Genomic DNA, 24,965 nt, shown 5'->3' with positions numbered 1-24,965 from the left:
GTATGGTTATCAACTGTTTCCAAACACATTGTTTCCAAACATAACACACACACACACACACACACACACAGACAAATTCTTCCATGTAAACAGGTGACATTCCCTCTCACTCGTTATTTTTCTTTCCAGGTGTCCCTTCAGCTCCTCGCAATGTGGTCTCAGTGGTCAACCAGACATCGGTGATGTTGGAGTGGCACTCACCACGTGACACTGGACACCGCGACGACTTGTCGTATAATTTGTTGTGTCGCCGATGCCACAGCAATGAGCGTCGGGCTTGTCAGCCATGTGATGACAGCGTGGTGTTTGTTCCAGGCAAACAGGCGTTAAAGGAAACAAGGGTTGAGATCAGCAAGCTGCGGGCCCACACGTCGTACACCTTTGACATACAGGTTTGTCCACAGACGGAGGGCTGCCTCCCTTTTTCATGCTTTGTTTGTGCTGTGAAGAGATTTGTTGAGTGTTTGCAACAGTGAAAAATCTATTTTGTGTATATCAAACAGGCACTTCGTGTAGGCCTAGACTCATTGTCAGTTAGTGGGAGTTGCATTCATGCTGGATTTGCAGCAGTTGCGGTGGACTCCAGAGGTGTACTAAAAACAGCAAAAATGCATCAAAGAAATTTTCATGCATAGTTCCAACACTCTCCCCAAAATGCCACTATTTAGCAATTTATTGGCCACATGACTCATGCGCCTCATCACACGAGCCAATGTGTCAAAAAAGGAGTTGACTCTGTTTATTAAGGCACACTGCCACGAGATTTAAATACGTGGGATTGTCCACCATTTCGTTTCAGAACTCAAGAAGCTTCTGGGATAAGAGATTAAACATCTTCAAGAAACTTAAAGAATCCAGTCACTTTCTTTCCAAGCTCCTTAGAATACCATGACATGGATGACTGAGAACCTACACAGACATTTCACAGCAAATGTGATGTTGATATTTACTGTATTTTAGTTGTATTTTTTTGTCCACTGTCAAGAACAGCAAAAGTTAGTACTTAAAAAAAGTAGTTATGCTTATTACCTACTTTAAAAACAACCTTGCTGTCAGCTATTTTTTGAAATGCAAATATTAACCATAATGCTCAAGGTTACTGAGGCTACATAGATGCTTGCTGACATGCAGGCTTTTATGCACAATCTGCAGTTATAACTCTCAACTTACAGGGTCACCCTGAAGTCTATAAAACCAGTACAATTGTGTCCCTTCAATCTTCTGCCATCTGCCTCATTTCCCATACACGTAAGTCTAAAATCAAGGCCAGTGGTATTAGAATTCAGTTCAATGAGTTCAATGACTCTACTAACTAGAGGTAGCTATTTTTTAAAAATAGAATCCAATCCCTGACTATATGAATAGTGTGGCCCATCTGTTGCGGGATGAATATGTCAATATTGATGAACGATAAATTTAGTCATTAAATCAATGTGCCCATATGTCTACTCGTCTTTTCATCCCATGCATTGAAATTTTTCCCTGTTATCATGAGAAACAGGGAGCATATGGGGGGGAAGCTGTACTGTTTGGTGAGAGCACCTACTACTAGAGGTGGGCAAGCATCGATACTATCGATACTAATCCATTAGGTACCAACCGGATCAATACAACACGATAGGATTGATATTTTGTATCTGTCCTCTAAGTTCAATATGTAGTCCACTGAATTGTTTTAAATAAAAATTCATTAGAAATTCTTCTCTTGGATTTTGTTTCTGGGATCTGCTGGAACCACTCACCTAGCTTGTGGGTCACTGCACCGAGTGCTCTGATTACCCCTGGGACCACTGTTACTTTCACACTCCACATCTTCTTGAGTTCTTCTCTTAGCCCTTGATACGTCTGTTCCTTTGTTCCTTTTTCCTGATGTTGTTATCACTTGGTATAGCTAATTCTATCTGTCTCAGGAATCTTTACACAGCCTGCACCTGGTGTCTTGCCTGGCGGGATAGACCCCAGCCTCCAGGGATCTTGTACTTAGATCTTGTTCCTGTGCTGCCATGATCAGTTCCTCTGTACTGTCTTTCAGACCAGCTTTGTCCAGCCACTAGTAGGATTTCTGAATGTTAGCTACTTCCTCTATCTGCCAGTGGTACATACCGTGCATGGGCCTGTCCTTCCATGGCTCCTCCTCTCCTTTCTTGGGTTTCGTTTACCTGAGGTATTCACTAAGCACGCAGTCGGTTGTGGACATCTTTCTGATTTACTCATGGATGTTTGTTGTCTCATTCTGGACAGTGGTTCTGACAATAACCAGTCCTTGGTCCTTCTTCCTTTCACTTAGCATGCAGTCTCAGGGTGCAGGATTTTGGGTGAAAACCATGCATAGTCAGGAGCTTCCTTGTTTCGATGTCAGTGGCTTCTATGTTCTCCTTTGGCCAGAAGGGTTCTTGATCATGGGCAGGGCGTTGGTGCTGATTGCCCAGGTATTGTTTTTTCCATTCAGCTGACTCCCCAGGACTTGCCTTACCCTCTGCAGGTATTTGGTGTTTGCCGCTTTTTAGCGACCTCTTCGTGGTTCCCATTTCCCTGTGGGTAGTGCAATCCTCACAGTTCTGACTATCTTCCCTCTCTTTGTTACCATCGAACTACACTTCTCCAGTCCGATTAACATTCCAATGTCGTTGCAGTGAATCGATGTCTTCTTCACTCTTGGCATACAGCTTGATGTCATCCATGTAGAGGAGGCAGCTAACAATTGCTTTATGCCTTAGTCTGGCTCTGTAGCCAGTCTTGTTAATGATCCTAATGAGGGGGATCAGGCCTATCCAGAACAACTATAGGGAAAGGCCATCTCCTTGGTAAACCCTGCACTTGATAGTGACATGTCCAGTTGGATAGTATTATTCGCCACATCCCCATTAAGTTCCTGTTGAAGGTGCTACGGGTCCTGTTGATCTTGTGTAGTTCTAGATATTCCAGGATCTGGAGCTGGTCTTTCAGCTGGTCTTTCAGTCTCGGTCTCTGGTATTTCTTGGTCTCTGCCAATTCCTTTCTGTGCCCTGCTCATGTGTTGAGCAATGCCCTTGTTCATATTAGTCGCTATGATGCCTGACATCATGTGGTACTGAGGCAGGTTATTGATTGGATGGGCACGGTTCTTTCTGGGGATCCTTGGGGATCAGGACTCCCTGGCCTTCATTTAGTCATATTGGGTATCTCTTGTCGATTAGCAGTTGGTTCATTTGTGCTACCAGACGTTCATGGAGTGAAGTCAGCTTTTTCAGCCAGTGAGCTTGAATTATGTTGGGGCCTGGTGTTGTCCAATACTTCATACTGGAGACCCTTTCTTTGATGTCTGCCACTGTGATGATTACTGGATCCTATTCAGGGAGATTGCTGTGGTTGTGCTGTGGGTTGCGTTCTTCTCCCATATGCTCTTCCAGTATTGCTCTGTCTTCAGTCTTCGTGGGGCTATTCTTACATAGCCATAACAAGACTGGAGGTGGGGCAGTGTCGCACTGTTTCCTTGGTTTATTCTCCTGATTTCCATCTCTCTGGTATTCCCGTTCAAGCGAGTGGTGACAGTCTAGGGAGGCTTACTGGATACAGACGCCCTGGTCAGGCATTGAACCTCTGAAGTTCAAAAGACGTGTAGTGTTACTAATGTGTGCTAGCTACCATTTTCCAGGGCCAGATCATATGTGCACATTTACCCAAACTACACACGGTAATTACTTCTAATTCGCTCACTTCCAAATTTGCCTTTCTACACAACTTAATTAGTTCTGATTGGCTCTCGTCTGTCCTGAATATTTTCATATTATGTTCTTTTGTTGATGAAAGTGTTGGCTCATATAATCATAGTTTTTGTCCTCATGCATTAGTTTGTTGTTTGATATTGTCTTGTTTTAAGCAAAGAAAAAAGGTTGTTGACGAAAACTATGACGTAAATTAACACTGGTTTTACCACAATTCAACCATGCATGAAAACGTACTAACTACTCTAATAACACAAAGTTTTGAGGCAAAGTAAGATGTGCCTTTTATAGTCTTGATAGGAGGTACTATTTGATTAAGGGACACAGAATAAATAGAGCTTGGAGTAAGTCATTAGTAATTGCCAGCCTTTATTTGCTATGACTGAAGACATTGTTCAACCATCAAAATGATTAGTTGAGCTCATGACAAATATAATATGTGGCAGCTAATTAGATGGTCTTTAAAAAGCACTCCCAACCTGTTAATTGTGTCTCAGTGTTGGTGAGATGAAACACATTTGGAGATCTTAAAGCTTCGCAAAGGGACTAGCAGAATTTTTATTCCCTGATATTAAACTAGCTTCTTGTTTCTGATACCTAACTGACTACTAAACCACAGCAAGTGCCCAATAACAGATTAACAGCTGTAACTGGGAGAGCTGGGTCTCTGTATTTTTGTGCATGTTAAAGTTTAAATGACGCAGATACTGCATACACAAGAAAAGAGTGTGTCAGATGTTTTTTAAGCCTCTAAATAATTTACATCCATCTATTTTTCTTCCGCTTATCTAATTCTGATTCGTTGGGGTGGATGGGCCGGAGCCTATCCCAGCTGCCACAGGGTGAGAGGATGGGGCCAATATAGCCTGAACTCTCTTAACCAAGCTTTCTTTAAGTGGTCATCGGGAATAGTTCTTCAGGCTTCTTGAAGAACATTACACAGCCTTTCTTTGGATATTGTTGCAGAATTTTTTCTCCCCATTTCTTAAAGACATGACTGTCAAATATTCTATCTAAAGAAAAACATGAAAGTATCACTGTGAATATCACGAGAGAGTCTGGTTCCTTAGATCTACAGGGTGGGCCATTTATATGGATACACCATAATAAAATGGGAATGGTTGGTGATATTAAAGTCCTGTTTGTGGCACATTAGTATATGTGAGGGGGCAAACTCCTCAAGATGGGTGGTGACCATGGTGGCCATTTAGAAGTCAGCCATCTTGGATACAACTTTTGTTTTTTCAATAGGAAGAGGGCCATGTGACACATCAAACTTATTGGTAATGTCACAAGAAAAACAATGGTGTGCTTGGTTTCAACGTAACTTTATTCTTTCATGAGTTATTTACAAGTTTCTGACCACTTATAAGATGTGTTCAATGTGCTGCCCATTGTGTTGGATTGTCAATGCAACCCTCTTCTCCCACTCTTCACACACTGATAGCAACACCGCAGGAGAAATGCCAGCACAGCCATCCAGTATCCGTAGTTTCAGGTGCTGCACATCTCGTATCTTCACACCATAGACATTGCCTTCAGATGACCCCAAAGATAAAAGTCTAAGGGGGTCAGATCGGGAGACCTTGGGAGCCATTCAACAGGCCCACGACGACCAATCCACTTTCCAGGAAACTGTTCATCTAGGAATGCTCGGACCTGGCACCCATAATGTGGTGGTGCACCACATTATTTTCTTGCTGGAAAAACTCAGGGAACGTGCCAGCTTCAGTGCACAAAGAGGGAAACACATCATCATGTAGTAATTTCAAATATCCAGTGGCCTTGAGGTTTCCATTGATGAAGAATGGACCCACTATCGTTGTACCCCATATACCACACCATACATCACTTTTGTTGTTCCAACAGTCTTGGGGGGATCCATCCAATGTGGGTTAGTGTCAGACCAATAGCGGTGGTTTTGTTTGTTAACTTCACCATTCACATAAAAGTTTGCCTCATTACTAAACAAAATCTTCTGCATGAACTGAGGGTCCTGTTCCAATTTTTGTTTTGCCCATTCTGCAAATTCTGTGCACCGATCTGGGTCATCCTCGTTGAGATGCTGCAGTAGCTGGAGTTTGTAAGGGTGCCATTTGTGTGTAGCTAATATCCGCCGAAGGGATGTTCGACTAATGCCACTCTCAAGTGACATGCGGCAAGTGCTACGCTGTGGGCTCTTGCTGAATGAAGCTAGGACAGCCACTGATGTTTCTTCATTAGTGACAGTTTTCTTGCGTTCACATTTTGGCAAATCCAACACTGAACCAGTTTCACGAAACTCAGCAAGCAGTTTGCTAACTGTAGCATGGGAGATGGGTGGTCCCGTAGGGTGTCTTGCATTGAAATCTGCTTCAGTGACCCGGTTACTGCGTTCACCAGATATCAACACAATTTCGATCTGCTCCTCACGTGTTAACCTCTTCGACATGCCAATGTCTGTGAACAAAGAGAAACTTGTAAATAACTCATGAAAGAATAAAGTTACGTTGAAACCAAGCATACCATTGTTTTTCTTGTGACATTACCAATAAGTTTGATGTGTCACATGGCCCCCTTCCTATTGAAAAAACAAAAGTTGTATCCAAGATGGCTGACTTCTAAATGGCCATCATGGTCACCACCCATATTGAGGAGTTTGCCCCCTCACATATACTAATGTGCCACCAACAGGACTTTAATATCACCAACCATTCCCATTTTATTATGGTGTATCAGAATCAGAAAGGGTTTTATTGCCAAATATTGAGCAGGTTTACAACATTAGCAAATTGCTGCGGTGCTTCAGTGCAAACATACTGTCATAAATTACGCTTAAATAGACATGAAAATAAAAATAAGAATAAGAATTAAAAGTGCTAAGTAGATAGATATATACATGAGTGCAGGTGGTGATCAGTGCCAAACATGGAATGATGCAGTGATCACAGCGTAGGGTCATGTGTTAGTGGTGGGAACAGTCATACGCTTATTGTTCATGTGTCCAACAGCAGAGGGGAAGAAACTGTTCTTATGGCGAGAGGTTCTGGTGCGAATGGACCGGAGCCTCCTGCCTGAGGGGAGCAGGTCAAACAGACTGTGTCCAGGGTGAGAAGGGTCAGCTGAGATCCAAGCTGCATGCCCCAGTGTCCTGGAGGTGTACAGGTCCTGCAGAGATAGGAGTCTGCAGCCAATCACCTTCTCAGCAGAGCGCACAACACGCTGCAGTCTCTGTTTGTCCCTGATAGTAGCTCTAGCGTACCACACGGTGATGGAGGAGGTGAGGATGGACTCGATGATTGCAGTGGAGAATTGCATCATCGTCCGTGTTGGCAGGTTGAATTTCTTCAGCTCCCTCAGGAAGTACATCCTCTGCTGGGCTTTCTTAATGACGGAGGTGATGGTGGGCTCCCACTTCAGGTCCTGGGTGATGGTGGTACCCAGGAAGCGGAATGAGTCCACAGAGGTGATGGGGGTGTCAGTCAGGATGATGGGGGGGAGTGGGGCTGTGTGCTTCCTGAAGTCCAGAATAATCTCCACTGTCTTCTGGGCATTCAGCACCAGGTTGTTGTGGCTGCACCAGGACACCAGACGTTCAACCTCCCTCCTGTAGGCAGACTCATCCCCGTCCGAGATGAGTCCAATAACGGTGGTGTCATCTGCAAACTTGATTAGCTTGACAGACTGGTGGGTGGAGGTGCAGTAGTTGGTGTACAGGGAGAAGAGCAGAGGAGAAAGAACACAGCCCTGAGGGGAGCCGGTGCTGATGGTCCGGGAGTCCGAGACATTCTTTCCCAGCCTCACATGCTGCTTCCTGTCCATCAGGAAGTCAGTGATCCACCAGCAGATGGGATCAGGCACATTCATCTGGGAAAGCTTGCCTTGGAGATGGTCTGGAAGGATGGTGTTGAAGGCAGAGCTGAAGTCCACAAACAGGATCCTGGCGTAGGTTCCTGGGGAGTCCAGATGCTGCAGGATGAAGTGTAGGGCCATGTTGATGGCGTCATCTACAGACCTGTTGGCTCTGTATGCAAACTGCAGTGGGTCCAGGAGGGGGGCCGTGAGGGTCTTGAGATAGGAGAGAACCAGACGCTCAAATGACTTCATGACCACAGATGTCAGAGCCACGGGTCTGTAGTCATTTAATCCAGTGATCCTTGGTTTCTTGGGGACAGGGATTATGGTAGAGGACTTGAAGCAGGCAGGCACATGACATGCCTGCAGTGAGGAGTTGAAAATGCCAGAAAACACTGGGGCCAGCTCGTTTGCACAGTGTCTGAGGGTGGCAGGTGACACACCGTCTGGGCCGGGAGCTTTTCGAGCATTCAGACTCTTAAACTGCTTCCTCACACCTGCTTCATGAATATGAAGAGTTGTGGTGGGAGGAGGTGGTGTGAAATCCTCTTTTGTGTGGAGTGAGGAGGGGGGTGTTGTAGGTGAAGTGGTTGAAGGTGGTGATGGCTCTATGGAGGGGGGAGAGGTGGGGGAATGAGTGTCCAAAGTGTCTCTATTGTTGGGGCCGTTGGAGATGTGAAGGCTGCCTTATGGCTCGTCAAAACGGCAGTAAAAGGTGTTAAGGGTGTTGGCCAAGAGCAAGTCATCAGTGGAGTGGGGGGTTTTAGGCTTGTAGTTGGTGATATTCCTAAAACCTTTCCACACAGAGGCCGAGTCATTCTCTGAGATCTGCTGCTGCATCTTCTCAGAGTGCTGATGTTTAGCAATGTCCACTTCTTTAGTGAACCTGTACTTGGCCTCTCTGTAGCAGTCCCTGTCTCCGCTTCTGAACGCCTTTCTCTTTTCCAGCCACAGCTTTTTGAGTTTAGGAGTAAACCAGGGTTTGTCATTGTTATAACTCACCCTGGTGCGTGATGGCACAATGCTGTCCTCACAGAAGTGGATATAGGAGGTGACAGTGTCCGTAAACTCGTCCAAGCTGTTAGAAGCAGCCTTCATTGTGTCCCAGTCTGTAGACTCCAAACACGTGCGAAGCTCCTCCACAGCCTCGTTGCTCCACAGTTTTTTGGTCCTCACGACAGGTTTGGAGAGCTTCAGCCTCTGTCTGTACGCGGGGATTAGGTGGATCATGACGTGGTCAGAAAGTCCGAGTGAATATATATATATATATATATGGATATATATATCCATATATATGGATATATATATCCATATATATGGCCCACCCTGTACTATAATATATATAAAACACCCAGCACGCCCATGCGGGCGGTTTATCCTTCAAGCTCGGGTCCTCTACCAGAGGCCTGGGAGCTTGAGGGTCCTGCGCAGTATCTTAGCTGTTCCCAGGACTGCGCTCTTCTGGACAGAGATCTCCGATGTTGTTCCCGGGATCTGCTGGAGCCACTCGCCTAGCTTGGGAGTCACCGCACCTAGTGCTCCGATTACCACGGGGACCACCGTTACCTTCACCCTCCACATCCTCTCGAGCTCTTCTCTGAGCCCTTGGTATTTCTCCAGCTTCTCGTGTTCCTTCTTCCTGATATTGCTGTCATTCGGAACCGCTACATCGATCACTACGGCCGTCTTCTTCTGTTTGTCTACCACCACTATGTCCGGTTGGTTAGCCACCACCATTTTGTCCGTCTGTATCTGGAAGTCCCACAGGATCTTAGCTCGGCCATTCTCCACCACCCTTGGGGGCATCTCCCATTTTGACCTCGGGACTTCCAGGTTATACTCGGCACAGATGTTCCTGTACACTATGCCGGCCACTTGGTTATGGCGTTCCATGTATGCCTTGCCTGCTAGCATCTTGCACCCTGCTGTTATGTGCTGGATTGTCTCTGGGGCATCTTTACACAGCCTGCACCTGGGGTCTTGCCTGGTGTGATAGACCCCAGCCTCTATGGATCTTGTGCTCAGAGCTTGTTCTTGTGCTGCCATGATTAGTGCCTCTGTGCTGTCTTTCAGTCCAGCTTTGTCCAGCCACTGGTAGGATTTCTGGATATCAGCCACCTCCTCTATCTGCCGGTGGTACATACCGTGCAGGGGCCTGTCCTTCCATGATGGTTCCTCGTCTCCCTCCTCTTTCTTGGGTTTCTGCTGCCTGAGGTATTCACTGAGCACTCGGTCAGTTGGGGCCATCTTCCCAATGTATTCTTGGATGTTCGTTGTCTCATCCTGGACTGTGGTGCTGACACTCACCAGTCCCCGGCCCCCTTCCTTCCGCTTAGCGTACAGCCTGAGGGTGCTGGACTTGGGGTGAAACCCTCCATGCATGGTAAGGAGCTTTCTTGTCTTTATGTCAGTGGCTTCTATCTCCTCCTTTGGCCAGCCTATTACCCCAGCAGGGTACCTGATCACGGGCAGGGCGTACGTGTTGATGGCCCGGATCTTGTTCTTACCATTCAGCTGACTCCTCAGGACTTGCCTGACCCTCTGCAGGTACTTGGTGGTTGCAGCTTTTCTAGCGGCCTCTTCATGGTTCCCATTCGCCTGCGGGATCCCCAAGTACTTGTAACTGTCCTCTATGTCTGCAATGTTGCCTTCTGGTAGTTCAATCCCCTCAGTTCTGACTACCTTCCCTCTCTTTGTTACCATCCGACTACACTTCTCCAGTCCGAACGACATTCCAATGTCATTGCTGTATAGCCTGGTAGTGTGGATCAGTGAATCGATGTCTCGTTCACTCTTGGCATACAGCTTGATGTCATCCATGTACAGGAGGTGGCTGACAACTGCTCCGTTCCGTAGTCGGTATCCGTAGCCAGTCTTGTTAATGATCTCACTGAGGGAGTTCAGGCCTATGCAGAACAGCAGTGGGGACAGAGCATCTCCTTGGTAGATCCCGCACTTGATGGTGACTTGTGCTATGGGCTTGGAGTTGGCCTCTAGTGTTGTACGCCACATCCCCATTGAGTTCCTGATGAAGGCTCTTAGGGTCCCATTGATCTTGTACAATTCTAGGCATTCCAGTATCCAGCTGTGGGGCATTGAGTCATAGGCCTTCTTGTAATCAATCCAGGCAGTGCACAGGTTGGTCAGTCTGGTCTTGCAGTCTCAGCTGATTGTTCTGTCTACCAGTAGCTGGTGTTTTGCGCCTCTGGTATTCTTGCCAATTCCTTTCTGTGTCCTGCTCATGTATTGACCCATGTGCCTGTTCATCTTGGCCGATATGATGCCTGACAGGAGCTTCCATATAGTACTGAGGCAGGTTATTGGTCGAAACCCGTAGCCGGTTACCAAGATTACATGAAGTACCCTCAGAAGGTCTGCTAGATGATGTTAATGCAGCACTACGGGCAATACCTACAACCACGATTACCGACACTAACAAGCTGATCTACAATACGGCAGCAGTGATCAGTGAGATGCTTGGCTACAAGTTGAACAGCGACAAGGGGCAGTACCCTCCATGGAGAAGGAGGCTAGAGGGCAAGATCAAAGTAGCACGGAGGGAGGTTAGCCAACTAACGGAGTTGCAGAAAGGTGCGACAAATAAGGTGCCTAAGAAATACAGCAAGCTGTCCATACCTGAGGCCTTGGAAACTGCCAAGCAAAGACTCACAGCCTTGGCCAGCCGCTTGAGGAGGTACACCAGAGAGATAGAAGGCAGGAGAATAAACCAGCTGTTCTCCACAGAACCAGCAAAGGTGTACTCTCAGTGGCAAGGGAACAATAAGAGAACAGCACCACCAAGGCTGGAGACGGAGCAATACTGGAAGAGCATATGGGAGAAGGATGCAACCCATAACGGCAATGCTCAGTGGCTAGAGGATCTGAGGGCAGACCACAGCGACCTCCCTGAACAGGGTCCAGTAACCATCACAGTGGCAGATATCCAAGAAAGGGTCTCCAGTATGAAGAGTTGGACAGCACCAGGGCCCGACATGGTTCACGCCTACTGGCTGAAGAAGCTGACTGCACTCCACGAGCGTCTGGCAGCACAAATGAACCAGCTGCTAGTTAACGAGAGACACCCGGAATGGCTAACTGAAGGCCGGACGGTCCTGATCCCCAAGGACCCCAAGAAGGGACCGGTCCCCTCCAACTACCGACCAATAACCGACCAATATATATATATATATATATATATATATATATGAGAGAGAGAGAAATGAGGGATGGTTTAAGGTTGTCGCACAGTAGTGTATTTCCAATTATTTTGTGGAGTTGCAGGTTATCATACCCTTGTAGATTACCTCATCTACTGTATAGCATTTCACTACAAAGCACACTACGATTTCTCCTACTGTGCACTCAGTCTAACCAAGTTACTGCTACACTGCAGCAGTACTATCATGTTTTTCACTCACCTGACAAGCCTTAACTGTTTTAACATTATAAGTGAAACATACAATTTCGCTGCAAAGAAAAATGTGTGATTCTATCTATCAGAATCAGGCAGCCATACTTTCTAGGTCTCAAAGAAATGCATGAATCTGAGGTTTCCCTTATAATACTCAACATGTAATATAGTTAATGCTTTTGACAGTTGAACTTGTTAGCTTTGCTATTTTCATATGATTCTGGGGCATTAAACTTAGCTACTCTTAGCTTGCCAAATTTTACTAGCACCATTTGTCATTTCAGGCAAAAAACAACAGCGGTTGCTAGCTAAAATTGAGAAGCTAAAGGTAAATCATGTGCTAGTTGTTCAAGCTATCAGCCACCATTATTATTGTTAAACAGATGCATTGCTTGAATGGAAAGGCACCAAGAGCTATGAAGAGATGGGGGTGGAGAACTCAGTTCAAATAACTATTAACTTTAATGTCTGAGGGTGGAATAACCATTACTTTTCTATAGGCAGTCAACGGAGTCTCCAACAAGAGCCCTTACCCCGCCCAACAACTGTCAATCAACATTACAACCAATCAGGCTGGTAAGTTGGGAGAGCAATGACTCTTTGCGTGTGTGTGTGTGTGTGTGTGTAAGCATCTGTGTGTGTGCTAGCATACCCCGGGGCACTGTGGATTATGTGAGGGAGGGATGGCCGGAGAGATAAAGGAAATTGAGCTACAGCCTTTTAATTCATAAAACATGTTATGTGCTTGTCATCGCTCTGCCTGTTCTCGCTCTCCTTCCCCTTTCTCTGTCTTTCTTTCCTGCTCATCCACAGCTTTCATCGCTTTTCCTCCCCCTCCCTCAATTCTGCTTTTCTCAGCTTTCTCCCCCCTTTCCCTGCTTTCCTCACCCTAGGTCTCCCTCAGTATAATTCTTAGAGGCCATAAAGTGAGTGAGTTATTACTCCATCAATACTTTATGGAGACAGACACAAGTGATATTTCCACTGCTACCCAAATTTAGATTTAAAAGCCGCTTTGCTATGGAAAAACACATCATTTACCTCATCTACAGCACCCCTGGCTCATTCCTAATCGAAACATGATCCATTGTCACCCTGCCGTTTTCTGAGCGCATTTGTTACCGCTGTCGGATGCGAGGCTCTCTTATCTCTGAAATCTTTTAGGACTCAACAAAAACTGATTTATTTTTCAGGTTGACTGCACTGGGGGAGATTTTTAAATTATGCAATAGCTTTTGAGTGTATTTCATTGGACTTTAGGATGTAAAACTCAACACTGTGTGTGTGTGTGTGTGGGGGGGCTCAATTGTGGCTATGTGAGGAAAAAAAAGACTGTGGGGTTTTCAGGTGACAGATCGCTCATGCTGTCAAATTATTTCTCCAGCAGAAGTATACACCTCTTGAGGCATCATAGCATTTACTGTGCGTTATAGCTGCTGTATGAAATTATGGTGACTCAGCTGTGTAAGATGCATACAGTCTATTTAGGATATAATGGCTTTCAGCAGAATCCCCATAAAACCAAGAAGACAAATTCTCTTGAGGTTTTTTGTCCTTTAAAACACTAATTTAATTAAATTTAAAACAGTGTAGTACATCTCCAGATGCTGTGTGATATTAGTCTTCTTCTCGCCTCATATTTCCACTTGAGACTATCAAAGCACAAAAGTGATGAAAGCCATCACATAAAACGATCCAGAAGCTGAACCATGAAATACATTACAGCCAACAGCTTCTCGTTCCCAAAATTATGGGTTAAAAATGCATCGCAGACATAGCTCTTGTTTCCCCATCAGTGACAAGTGCAGTAATTTGTTTTCATGAGCTTGGAAGAGGAAACATTTTTCTCCTTTGAGTGCAAATAATCTTTGGCAATATGTCATTAAACTCTGTATTTCCATATTTATGGTGTTTAAACATGCTAGCAAGTCTTTTAACTGCCTAATTGATTGTGTATTCTTGTGTGCGTATGTATGTGTGTGCGCTTTTTATCAGCTCCCTCAGCAGTTCCCATAATGCACCAAGTGAGCTCAACAAGTCGCAGTTTCTCGTTGTCATGGCCACCGCCCGAACAGCCCAATGGAATTATCCTCGACTACGAGATACGATACTATGACAAGGTAGGGTGGGATGATAAATGTCTGTGTTTGTCTCTGTGTCTGTGCTTTTTGGTGCTATAGTCGCTGGCAGTAACTCATTAGTCAATAAAGCAGGCAAATCAATATCAACTTCATCAGAGTCATCCATTATCAGGACTGTTACTAAAGACCAGCAGGATTCTCACTTCTGCACAAACACCTCAGCCATTAAGAACTTGAATAAAAGTAACACCAACCATTTTGGTAAAACTACACGTATAGTTCTGTGCAAAAAGTTATGAGCCACCACTGCGTACTTTATATTTTGCTTCCAAGAAACCCAAAAGTTCTTGTAATTTTTAAAAATGGTCCTCAGATGCTTTCTTTTTTCTCTGAACACTGTTTTTTCACTCATTTTTAGTCCAGTCCTTATACCTGACCATTTTTAGAGAAATGAATAGCACAAGCACCCAATTAACTTGTGGGGATAGGTTAATTGGATAATCCAAATTGCCACTAGGTGTGAATGTGCGAGTGAATGTGAGTGTGAATGGTTGTCTGTCCCTATGTGTTAGCCCTGCGACAGACTGGCGACCTGCCCAGGGTGTACCCTGCCTCTCGCCCTATGACAGCTGGGATAGGCTCCAGCGCCCCCCGCGACCCTGAAAAGGATAAGCGGAAGCGAATGGATGGATGGATGGATGGATGAATAGCACCTAATTAAAGGCATTAACCAGTGTTGTGTCTACACATAACAGACAACTTATCAAAAAAACATTTTTAATTTTATCTTTAGGCACTGTGTTACCAGCAACCTGTCACAAAACAGACACTTTGATAGGCATACAATAATATTTTTGTACTAACAAGGTGACTGTCAAAGAGATATTAGCTAAAAACTTGGCATGTGACAACACGGTGTGTAGTGTGTCGTTGAAACATTTGAGGAAACTGGACAAACAGAGGACAGAAGGAGTGTCAGATCTTAAAAACTGTCTGCAGTGAAAAATGTCTGAATGCTATGTCCTTAAGAAACAGCTGATCCATTAGCAGTTCACTGAAGCTTCATCAGAAATGGTCTCGGTGGAAGAGTGGCTTTCAATTAGCCAAAAAAATGATGAAGCCAGGAGTCCGCTGTTCTAGTTGCTCTAGTGACCCTTGAACCCCCTCTAGCCATCGATCTGGTGGGTAACAGACGTCTCCGAAAAGGTCGGAGCACTTTTACAAATATGCGATATGTGATGTCTTGATAAACCAAGCAGATATTTGAAGTTTACACAGCTACATTAAAATATGTTAAAAGTTTATTTTGTGACCCAGAAAGAGTAATAAGAGTAATAATAAAACTAAGTAGCTGCAGCCATTGTTGGAAACTGGAATTGGCTGGGCCGCGCTATGAATTCTGGGATATGGTGGGCCACGAAGGATACACCCGACCCATCCTTCAAATCTTAGGAAAAGGAGGACGCATTTGTCGGCCGCATTCGGAGGAGTCTACGAATTGGGACAGCCTTCATTGTGTCACTGTGGCGTAATTGGTCTAAAAATCAATGGCGTGTCCAGCGGGGTGGCCTGGGGGGGCACAGGCCACCCCCCCAACCAGACTGGCCACCCCAGGTGCCACCCCAAAGGCAAAACAATAAAATTCAATCAAATATCAAATGTACGATTATGTTTTCACGGTGAAGCTCAGAGTGTAAGTGAATGCAGCATCGGCTTCTGCGCTATGTGCATCACGTTAGCAAAGGTAGGAGAGCCAAGCAGAAAGACGGCACTGCAGGAAACAATTTTTCGGTGAAAGAAAATGAGGACAGAATAAATGTCCCGGTAAGTAATATTAAGTTTGTTGAGTTTAGTAAACTTCGGTGAAATTAGAATCCCAAGGAAAAAATAACACTTAAAGAATTATTGCAGCCCTCGAATATTTCTGACAGTATGCTACAGAGGGGAGCTAACATAAGAGTTATGAGTTATAAGATATAATCTAAGTCGTAACATTGCTGTATGGAGCTGCAGATTTGGTTGCAGGTTAACATAGCTGGACTGGCCATCGGGCATACCGGGCATGTGCCCGGTGACTTATTTTTTATTTTTTTTTGTAATGGCATGAACAATGAGAGGTGGTGGATTGGCCAGATGCAGGTTGATGTGTAAAAATAACTCAGTTGTTTGGTGGTGGCTATGGCGGGGCTTCCACAGAGGCCAGCAGGTGGATGAGGGAAGGGGAGGCAGGAGGAGAGCCCCGAGGCAGCCGCCAGTCCGAGTGTCAGGTGAACTGAACTTCAGGTAAGAAGTTATGACCTGCAGTCTATCTGGGTCAGATATGAACCAAGTTTAGGTGGAGTTTATTTTCGTTGTGCTGACTTTTTACCCTCAGTTGCAATAACTCGTACTGCGTTCTAGCCAGCTTGATGGAGTTTTTAGGTGGGTGGGTGCTATGATGTTACTGATAGTGAACTTTATTTTATTCATAAGGTTAGTTAGTAGAGTTGCCAACGGCTCCTTAAAAAAATGGAATGGTCCCTCAATCAGAGAAAATATTACACGTTTCGTATTGAGCTGAGAAGAGACGCAGTTTGTCCCGGACTTTAGCTAGAATGGAAAAAGACACAATGCTGGATTTATTCTGTCTTTACGCTGCACAGCTGCCTCTTCTTCTCTCATTCTCTCCCCCTCCCTCTCCTGTTGCTACTTCAATCATGAAACTGATCAATGATCAGCTGATCGTCTCTCTTGTTTATTTATCGCCCACTTTGTGCCAGAAAGAGGAAACCAGCAGATGTCGCGCTAAACAACAGCAGCACGTTTAAGCTTGATCAGCTGTTGTTAGAATTTATTTAATATTAATTTCTAGTATCAGCTGATGTTTGCTGGAGCCACAGCTGTAAAGCTGCTGGTCATGATGTCGGTTTGGTTATCTGGTGAGAGGGAAACATGAAGATGAAACCAGGAGATGTCCTTACTGAATCATCAGAGCTGTGATGGAGAAACAGGTTTACCTTTTAGGTGACATGAATGAGTTGAAGGGAAGTTATGAACTGTTTCTGAGAGACAAATAACACCAGCATCCTTTTCTAAGCAGCTGACAGCTGGTAACTGTGCAGGGGCAGGTCTAGCAAAGTGTTGCCAGGGGGCAGGTAGGGCATTAACAGGGAAAGGTGGGGCACAAAGAAATACTTTTCTTTCTTATTCTCAATTTAAATATCTAGCTTTTATTAAATAATTATCTAAATCTTACAACCAAAGTTTTTATCTGACGTAAAATGTATAGAAATCATACATATACCAACAAGACTGTACATCACTGTCACAACAGAAAGGAGCCGAGACTCCTCGGAGAACATTGGATTACAGACTTTGTGGAAATCCGCAGAAGAGGAATAATTTTCCATTGCAATGGATGGCGAGCCACAGCCCATTTGGAATTGAATCTTGAAGTCTGGTTGCCTGAACTGTGGTAGGACAAAACAGTGCAAACCATACATCGATCGTGGACTGAACTCACACCAATAACTCACCAGATCACCAAACAGGCCTGATCTGGATCCTATTGACACTTTAAAAGACCCGGGTCTAACATTCTTTTCTTTTTTATTTTGGGTATCTGTGCGCGCACACACAATTTTGGTTGTTATTGTAAAGGCAATACAGTGCACAAATTTCAAATACAGTTGAACTATTGCTTCATCATTTGCAGTTGTGTTTTCATTGTGGTTACCCATCCTCTGGGCTCCTGTCGTTCCTGAAATCTTCTGATTTGCCCATTGTTTATATATTTTGTTACATACTGGTTACACAAGAGCTGAATTTTTCAGCATGAAAATGATCGCAAACACACTACTAGTGCAGTAGAAACCCAGATAGAAAACAAAAAGGCACATAATGGATTGGCCTCCCTAACATCATTAAAGCAATGTGGGATCATCCCAGAAGAGAGTAGAACAAAAGGCAGTCCTTCAAGAAGCTTAGGGAACTATTCCTGAAGGCTGCTTAAAGAAATGATAAGAAAGCTTGCCCAAAACAGTCTGTGTTGAAGACTAATGGCGATCATATGAAATGACTTGACTTTCAAGCTGGTTACATTTATATAAACTCTGATTTTGTCTTAAATACTGTATTTCTATGGATGTTTCTGCATGTTTCAATAAATCCCTACACCGATTTCACATTTTCCTAGCAAAATATAGACTCACGCACAGCACTGCACTTTCTGCTTTTTTACTAGGGGCTCTTAATGGTTTCACATATGTTACAGTGTCCGCTGTCACTAATAGTGTTCTATTGTTTGCTGGGTGTGAGATCATTTCCTAGATTTATCTTGCTCACCGTGGTGATGTAGAGTTCAAGTTCCCATCTTCATCAACAATAAAGCATTAATTATAAACACACATCAGGAGCTCACAGAAGTGTTGTTGCTAGGTAGATATTGTATGTGCTACCTTATGTTTCCAGATTTAGTCCCTTGGAAAACACAAAAAACAGCAAACAAAAAACATGTTACTGAAAGAAATTAGATGTGTTTAATATTAATAAGGAGGAGAGGCTGATAGCAATTTTAAAATATTCACCAAAAAAAGAATAGTTAGGTACTACATCTATCCAGGAGTTTAAGAAAATAAGGGGGTAGGATAACTCCAGGCAGCGGATGGAAGAGAACCAGTTTTTAAAATTTAATAATTGAAATTTTTTCATTTATCAAAGAGAAGCTTCAAAAGTGTATTGGGTATGGCGATAATTTATACAGGCATGATGTTATGTTTTTAATACTTGACAGAAGATTACGGGCTGTCTGGTAGTTTCATAGACTCCTTGAGAACATCCATCCAACAGCAGCAGACACCATGACAAATGTTTCTGAACGTGTCTGTTCTCCATCATATCGTTCAAGAAACTCAGTACTCAGTACTGCCGTTTTTGTAATACCGTTGTTATTAAATATTTCTTGTCATTTAGTATGAAAACTGCAGCTTGATAAAAATCATCATCACTGGGTTTGGTGGCTGATCAACATGGCAATTATTTCAGGACAGCTGAAGGCAGAAACCTGTCAGCATATTTCTACAATTTATAGCTCTTATAAATGATGTATTTTTGTCTCCCACTCGTGCTGAATGCCTATTCATGTATCATCTTTTATGCAATATTATTTCCTAATAAGTCAGGATTGATCTTAGAGCTACAATGCATATTTAATGGGGCCTGCAGCCATACTGACAGGGTTTTACAGTGATGTAGAGCCTTTCTTTTTTCAACCACACATAAATTGTTGATCGTATTTGTGCAGGAAGGATGAGTGTCCATTCATTAACAACTGGCTTTAAAAAGCTGTTTTCAGAAAATGAGGACCGCCTCCCTCCAACTCAGCGTTTCACTGAATCGAACACGAACAAAGGGAGTAGTTTGGGCTGCTGCAGCTTTGTTATCGGTAACATGCAATATAAGATCAAATTAGGATTTGTGAAGATGAAAATTAAATCAACCATTAGGCTAATCAGGAGCAGTAAGAGCTCATGCTGATCTTGGGAGTCTCAAGCAGCTAATTCTTTAGTCTTTACTGAAAACTTTAGAAGACAAATGGACAGTAATTTAGACAAATTTCCCCAAAACCTTTCCAGCTAATCCGATCCTAGCTGAAATATTAAATATTTAGGTAGCCACACAAGACGGCGATATCTTTTGTTGCTGTTTTACAGGAAAATATTCATTGGCAGTCATGTATACAGCTCCGATGCATTTATTCAATTTACTGCTTATGTTGTTTTGTCTGTTCCAAAGTCTGCGAGGCGGGATATCATAGTGTTTGTAGACTGCAGCCGCTAATATTTCTCTATTGTTTGCTGAGTAAGATGGTGTCCTAGATTCATCTCCTCAGCATTCTCTGTTGCTGTGGGCTTCAGGTCTCTCCGTGGACCTCAGTACATGCCCGAAGTCAGCACAGAGCACTGATATTACATAGTTACCTTTATCTTAAAAGGGCAAAGCCTTTCACCCCAGAGAGATGGAGTCTGCCACAGAAAAGAGAACAAGAAGCATCCGTTCTTCCAGGCCAGAGTGTTGAGGATTTCTGTTCCAGGCAGGCAAGGTTGAAGGAAAATGATCGATATTCAAAATGATCCTTTGTAGCTTTCTTTTACTCCTATTGTTCCTGTTTCGCAAAGGCCAGAAATGTGCTCCGAGAGAAGAACCACTTGTGTCCATTAGCTGAACTCTTTGGAAGTTTTCTTTATTCTTCCCTACCCTGACCCTCTGAGTTATACTGAGAATAAAAGGAAACTCTCAGTCTCAGTACTTGATCTCCTGCACAAGAGGGATGCCCACATTCTCCATCTATCATTTCTTTAGGCCAGGTCAAGTTAGTCCAGACATTCTTCTCCTTAGCAGCGTCTCCTAGCACATCCTGAGGGATCCAGAGGCATTCCAGTACCACATCAGATATACATAAAATCCTTTCACAAAGTCCGAGTCTACCCTAAGGTCTCCTACATGATGCATATGCCCTGAAAATCTCCAAAGGGAGGCACCCTGAAGTCAGCCTTATGAAATGCCTGAACCACTTTAGCTTTTTAGAAATAAAGGAGCACCAGCTCTATTCTGTTCTCCCTCAGGATTGATTGAACTATTTCTAAAGTTTAAGCTCAGCCACCCTATAGAAGAAATTATTTTTAGTTGGTTATAACTGTATTTTTTTCTGGAATAAAGTTTATTATTGTGAGTAATTTTTCAGATAAAAGCAACCAGAAACCTGCTTCTCCTTTTAGGAATATGAAGGTTGTTGTGGTGGAGGGGTTATTAATCCAAAGGAGGTGAACAAAACAAGGTCATTGCTGCCACCTGTAACAAAACCTTGGAGGGGAACCTCCACAACCAAAGTAGTGCTTTAGCATAGGGCTTGGCTGTAGAGTCCAGAAGAGCAGGAGACTCACCAGTGCCTATCTCACCACTGTAGAGACATGCCCTGGAGTTGGATTCATTTTTAGGATTTGACCTTGGCATGCTAATCATGTGAACTTCCATGTTCTCTATATATACTGCTTCACAAAAAGGAAAACCTTTTGAAAACCCCCAAAACAGGAATGGTTTTAAAGGTGGAGGCCACTGACATTTTTTCTCTCCCCGTCTTTTCTGACAATTTTTTGCACTAGTTCAGTTAGGGTCAGTCACCGGTGGCATGAGGTGACACCTGGACCCCACAGAGGTTCCAAAGGTAGTTCAATTCCTCTAGGATGGGACATGAATACATGGCATCACCAAGAGATTTGCTCTGTCGCTCAACACAGTCTCAAGAGCATGGAGGAGATTCCAGGACACCGACAGCTACTCCAGGAGAAATGGACAGGACTGTAATAGATTCTTAACCCATCAGTAGGACCGATATCTGCTCCTTTTGTGCAAGGAGAAACAGGATGAGCACTGCCAGAGCTACAAAATAAACCTCCAGCAGGACACTGGTGTGAATGTCTCTGACCAAATATCAGAAACAAACTACATGAGGCTAGCCTGATGTCCTCTAGTGGGCTCTGTGCTCACTGCCCGACACTGTGGCATTTGCCAGAACACCAGAATATGCCTTTGACAGATAAGAGCCGGTTTACCCTGAGCACATGTGACAGACGTGAAGGGGTCTGGAGAACAAATGAAGAATGTTCGCTCAGCACGACAGGTTTGGCGGTGGGTCAGTGATGGTGGGGTGAGGCATATCCACAGAGGGGCGCAGAGACCTCTACAGGATTGGCAACAATACACTGGCACACTGTGAAATCCACTGTCAGACACTACACTGGTGCAGTGGGTCCTGGTTTCCTCCTGTTGCACAATAATGCCTGACCTCATGTGGCAAAAGTTTGCAGACAGTTTGTGGAAGATAAAGGAGTTCATACTGACCGGCTCCCATGCTCGCCTGACCTAAATCCAATAGGACGCGTCTGGGACGTTATGTTTCAGTTCATCAGACACTGCAAGGTTGCACCACAGACTGTCCAGGAGCTCAGTGATGTCCTGGTCCAGATCTAGGAGGAGATGCCCCAGGACACCATCTGTGGTCTCAGTAGGAGCATGCCCCGATGTTGTCAGGCATGCACATAAGCACATTGAGAACATACAAACCATTGAGTGCCATGTTGAGTGGCTGGGGTGAATTTTCAGTAAAATGGGCTGGTCTGCCACATACTTTTCTTCACTTGGATTTACAAGGTGTCTTTGAATTAGGCCCTCTGTATGTTTGTAATTTTCATTTCCATCAAACAATGTAACATCCCTTCATTCCTAACACATTACCCGATCAGTATAGATATGCAGGCAGCATGATTTTTCCCCCCATTGAGATCAGATCCATATTCTGATTTGTTTCTTTCATTTTTTCGAGCAGCGTAGATGCTTCTAGCTTTGTGATCAGATTTCCATTCTGTGGATGCACTCCAGATATGAAGCAGTTTCTTGTGCAGACAGAATATTATTTACCCTTCTGGAGTCAGTGTTTTGCAAAAGAGATCACAATATGAATGTCTTGCTGCAGCGTTGATAACAGTGTTACTCCAGCTTTTGTAATGTAGAATAGTGGAAGATCATTTAATCTTGTTAACCGATTCACTCAAAAGCAGAAACACTAAACCACCAATTTATCCCCTCAGTGGGTGTTTTTCAAAGCTCCTACCAGTCTTCTGTGAGGCTGTCTTACTGAAGCAATCAAGCCTTCAGCTGCCTGTAGTGGAAAAGGTCCTAATTTGTATGAACCAGGAGACTATGGAACAAAAGACTTCATAGTCTAGCTTGAATAGCGAATGTCAGACCAGAGGCACCAATGTGAGCCTCTGATTCAGTGGTAAAACATGCAGGTTCTGATTGCTTTCCTATCAAAGAAGTTGCTCTAGGAAAGAAAATTGTGAAGAGAAAGGAAAATTGCGACAGCATATCTTGTCTTTGTAATTCCGCAAATAGGAAGCAATGCATTTCGAGACTCCGAGTTAAATTACTCCCATATCTATCACCCAAAGGTAAATATAAGAATGTCCTCATCTTTTTTTGAAGCAGAGCCAACAGCTGCAAAAACAGACAGACTTTTGCTGCAGACAGATTAAAAACAAAGAGTGAAGCACCTACAAGGGATTGTGTAACATACACCAAACAGAGCGCGTGCCTCCTCAGCCACGGATCACATTTCATTCCCCACCATCCTTCAGTCCTTCGCACAAGATCTGAAGAAAATTGTTTTTGGCATTTTTTGGAATACCACTGCTTCTCCCTGTGCTCATTTTTTTCTTTTTAATACACACTGTCAGCGAGTTGGTACTTCCATAACTCATTGAAACTCTCAACTGTGAGCGCAAGTACAAACTTTAAATGCCCAGTACTCTTGTCAACTGTTTTTGTTATCTATTCTCTTTGATGAAAACACTCATGCGCAGCCCTAAAGTCCGTGGCTTCAGAGAACTTGCTCAGAGATTCCAATTTTCCAGGGCTGTCAACTTCGCAGGGCTGCACAAAAACAACTGAAAACGTGTGTTTGAATCTTTCCTTTTTATTTTTATGGATACTGCTGCTGCTTTTTAAGTCTTAATGTGGCACTAATGCAACCATTTGTCATTACATAATTAAAAATCAGTACCTATTACTTCAAGGTTTGCTTTCCAACATATGTGGAGTTAATGCTTTTTATAAATTGCACTTAATTGTATTGTTAGTTTTGAATTAATTTGTGTAATAATTTGTGATGCCTTATTAACAGTTTTAAAGACAGGTATTTTTCAGCAGCATGTACCTTTATTTTTATCTTTTCTAGCTGGTTAACTGTTAGCATTAGCTCTCACCCTGTTTCTACATTGTCTTCTGTCACACCAACCCTCTGCATGTTCTCCTTCACTACACCTGTGAATCTTCTGTGTGTTCATCCTCTTGCAGCTCCATCTTCAACATCCTTTTCCCAGTACATCCACTATCCCTCCTCCATTTCTAATGTTGTCCCTCCTGCTCACTCCCAATTAAAATCTCAACATCTTCAACTCTGCCACCTCCTGCTCCACCACTCGCCTTTTTATCAGTGCCACTATCTCTAAGCCATACACCATAGCAGGTCTCACTACTGTCTCTTAAACCTCACTAATTCTTATACAAAACTTTCATTTAGACTCCTGCTGATTCAGTGTCTCTTGTCTATAATGGGCATTAGACGACACTCGCTGATTTTTCCTTTAGGAATAAAGGAGAGATTCCGTAAGCTCGGTGAGGGTGACTCATCTCCGATAAACGAAAACCATTTATATCATTTTCATTTCATCTGTCGTTCAAATGTAAAATGTTTCATGTTTCTCCAGGGTAGGACTGGCTGTATTTCAAACATTATCCGGAAGCACAGAACCGGATAATAGTTGTTTCAAGTGGGATTCATGGTACTGCGTCTGTAGTCTGTTTGCGTAGGTGTTTGGCTACGCAGAGTACAGGATTATGCTATGCAGTCTACGTGGGCTTGCTTACATACAGCAAGAAAATAACCAACAGTATGTAGATGTTGCTGATGCTATGCATAGGTTGAATGCTGGATTCAAACGCTGGCCTGAACGCTGGCCTGAAAAGATCGATAAAGCACAGACAAAGACTGTAGTAAACAAATGTGTTAGAACTTCAAGAACAGTCTACAGCAATGTTCTCTCTAATTTTTCATGTGTCTGAGCGAACACACAAACTCCCTGAGCGGCCCCCTTAGACCACTGTGTGCAACAGCAGATGTGTGGTCACGCCAGCATCAAATCCATCCAAGTTACATGGTTTATTAAAATGACCAAACTACAGCATTTACATTTATGTTAGACTTCTTTTAATTAAGTGCTTTAGCCCACTTACAATGAAAATTAAAAAAAATCTTGTTCATGACCTGTGTAGTATGTTAACACTATTGGAAGTAAAAATAACTTGAACTCCAATAAAGCTCTGACTTGTATTATGAGT

General features: G+C 43.7%; 1 protein-coding gene across 1 annotated transcript in view; it reads left to right on the top strand.

Annotated features, from left to right (window-relative positions):
* LOC145421626 (ephrin type-B receptor 1-like) overlaps window positions 1–24,965 on the top strand; it is a 141,224-nt gene that overhangs the window by 66,682 nt on the left and 49,577 nt on the right. The window contains exons 7-9 of the mRNA XM_080292190.1: window positions 130–392; window positions 12,450–12,525; window positions 13,945–14,069. Of these exons, the coding sequence (XP_080148316.1) occupies window positions 130–392; window positions 12,450–12,525; window positions 13,945–14,069 (464 nt within the window). The remainder of the gene's footprint in view (window positions 1–129; window positions 393–12,449; window positions 12,526–13,944; window positions 14,070–24,965) is intronic.

This window comes from Astatotilapia calliptera, chromosome 17 (assembly GCF_964374335.1).
Source record: "Astatotilapia calliptera chromosome 17, fAstCal68.1, whole genome shotgun sequence".
Classification (NCBI taxonomy): Eukaryota; Metazoa; Chordata; class Actinopteri; order Cichliformes; family Cichlidae; genus Astatotilapia; species Astatotilapia calliptera.
This window is presented reverse-complemented; position numbering and strand designations above follow the sequence as displayed.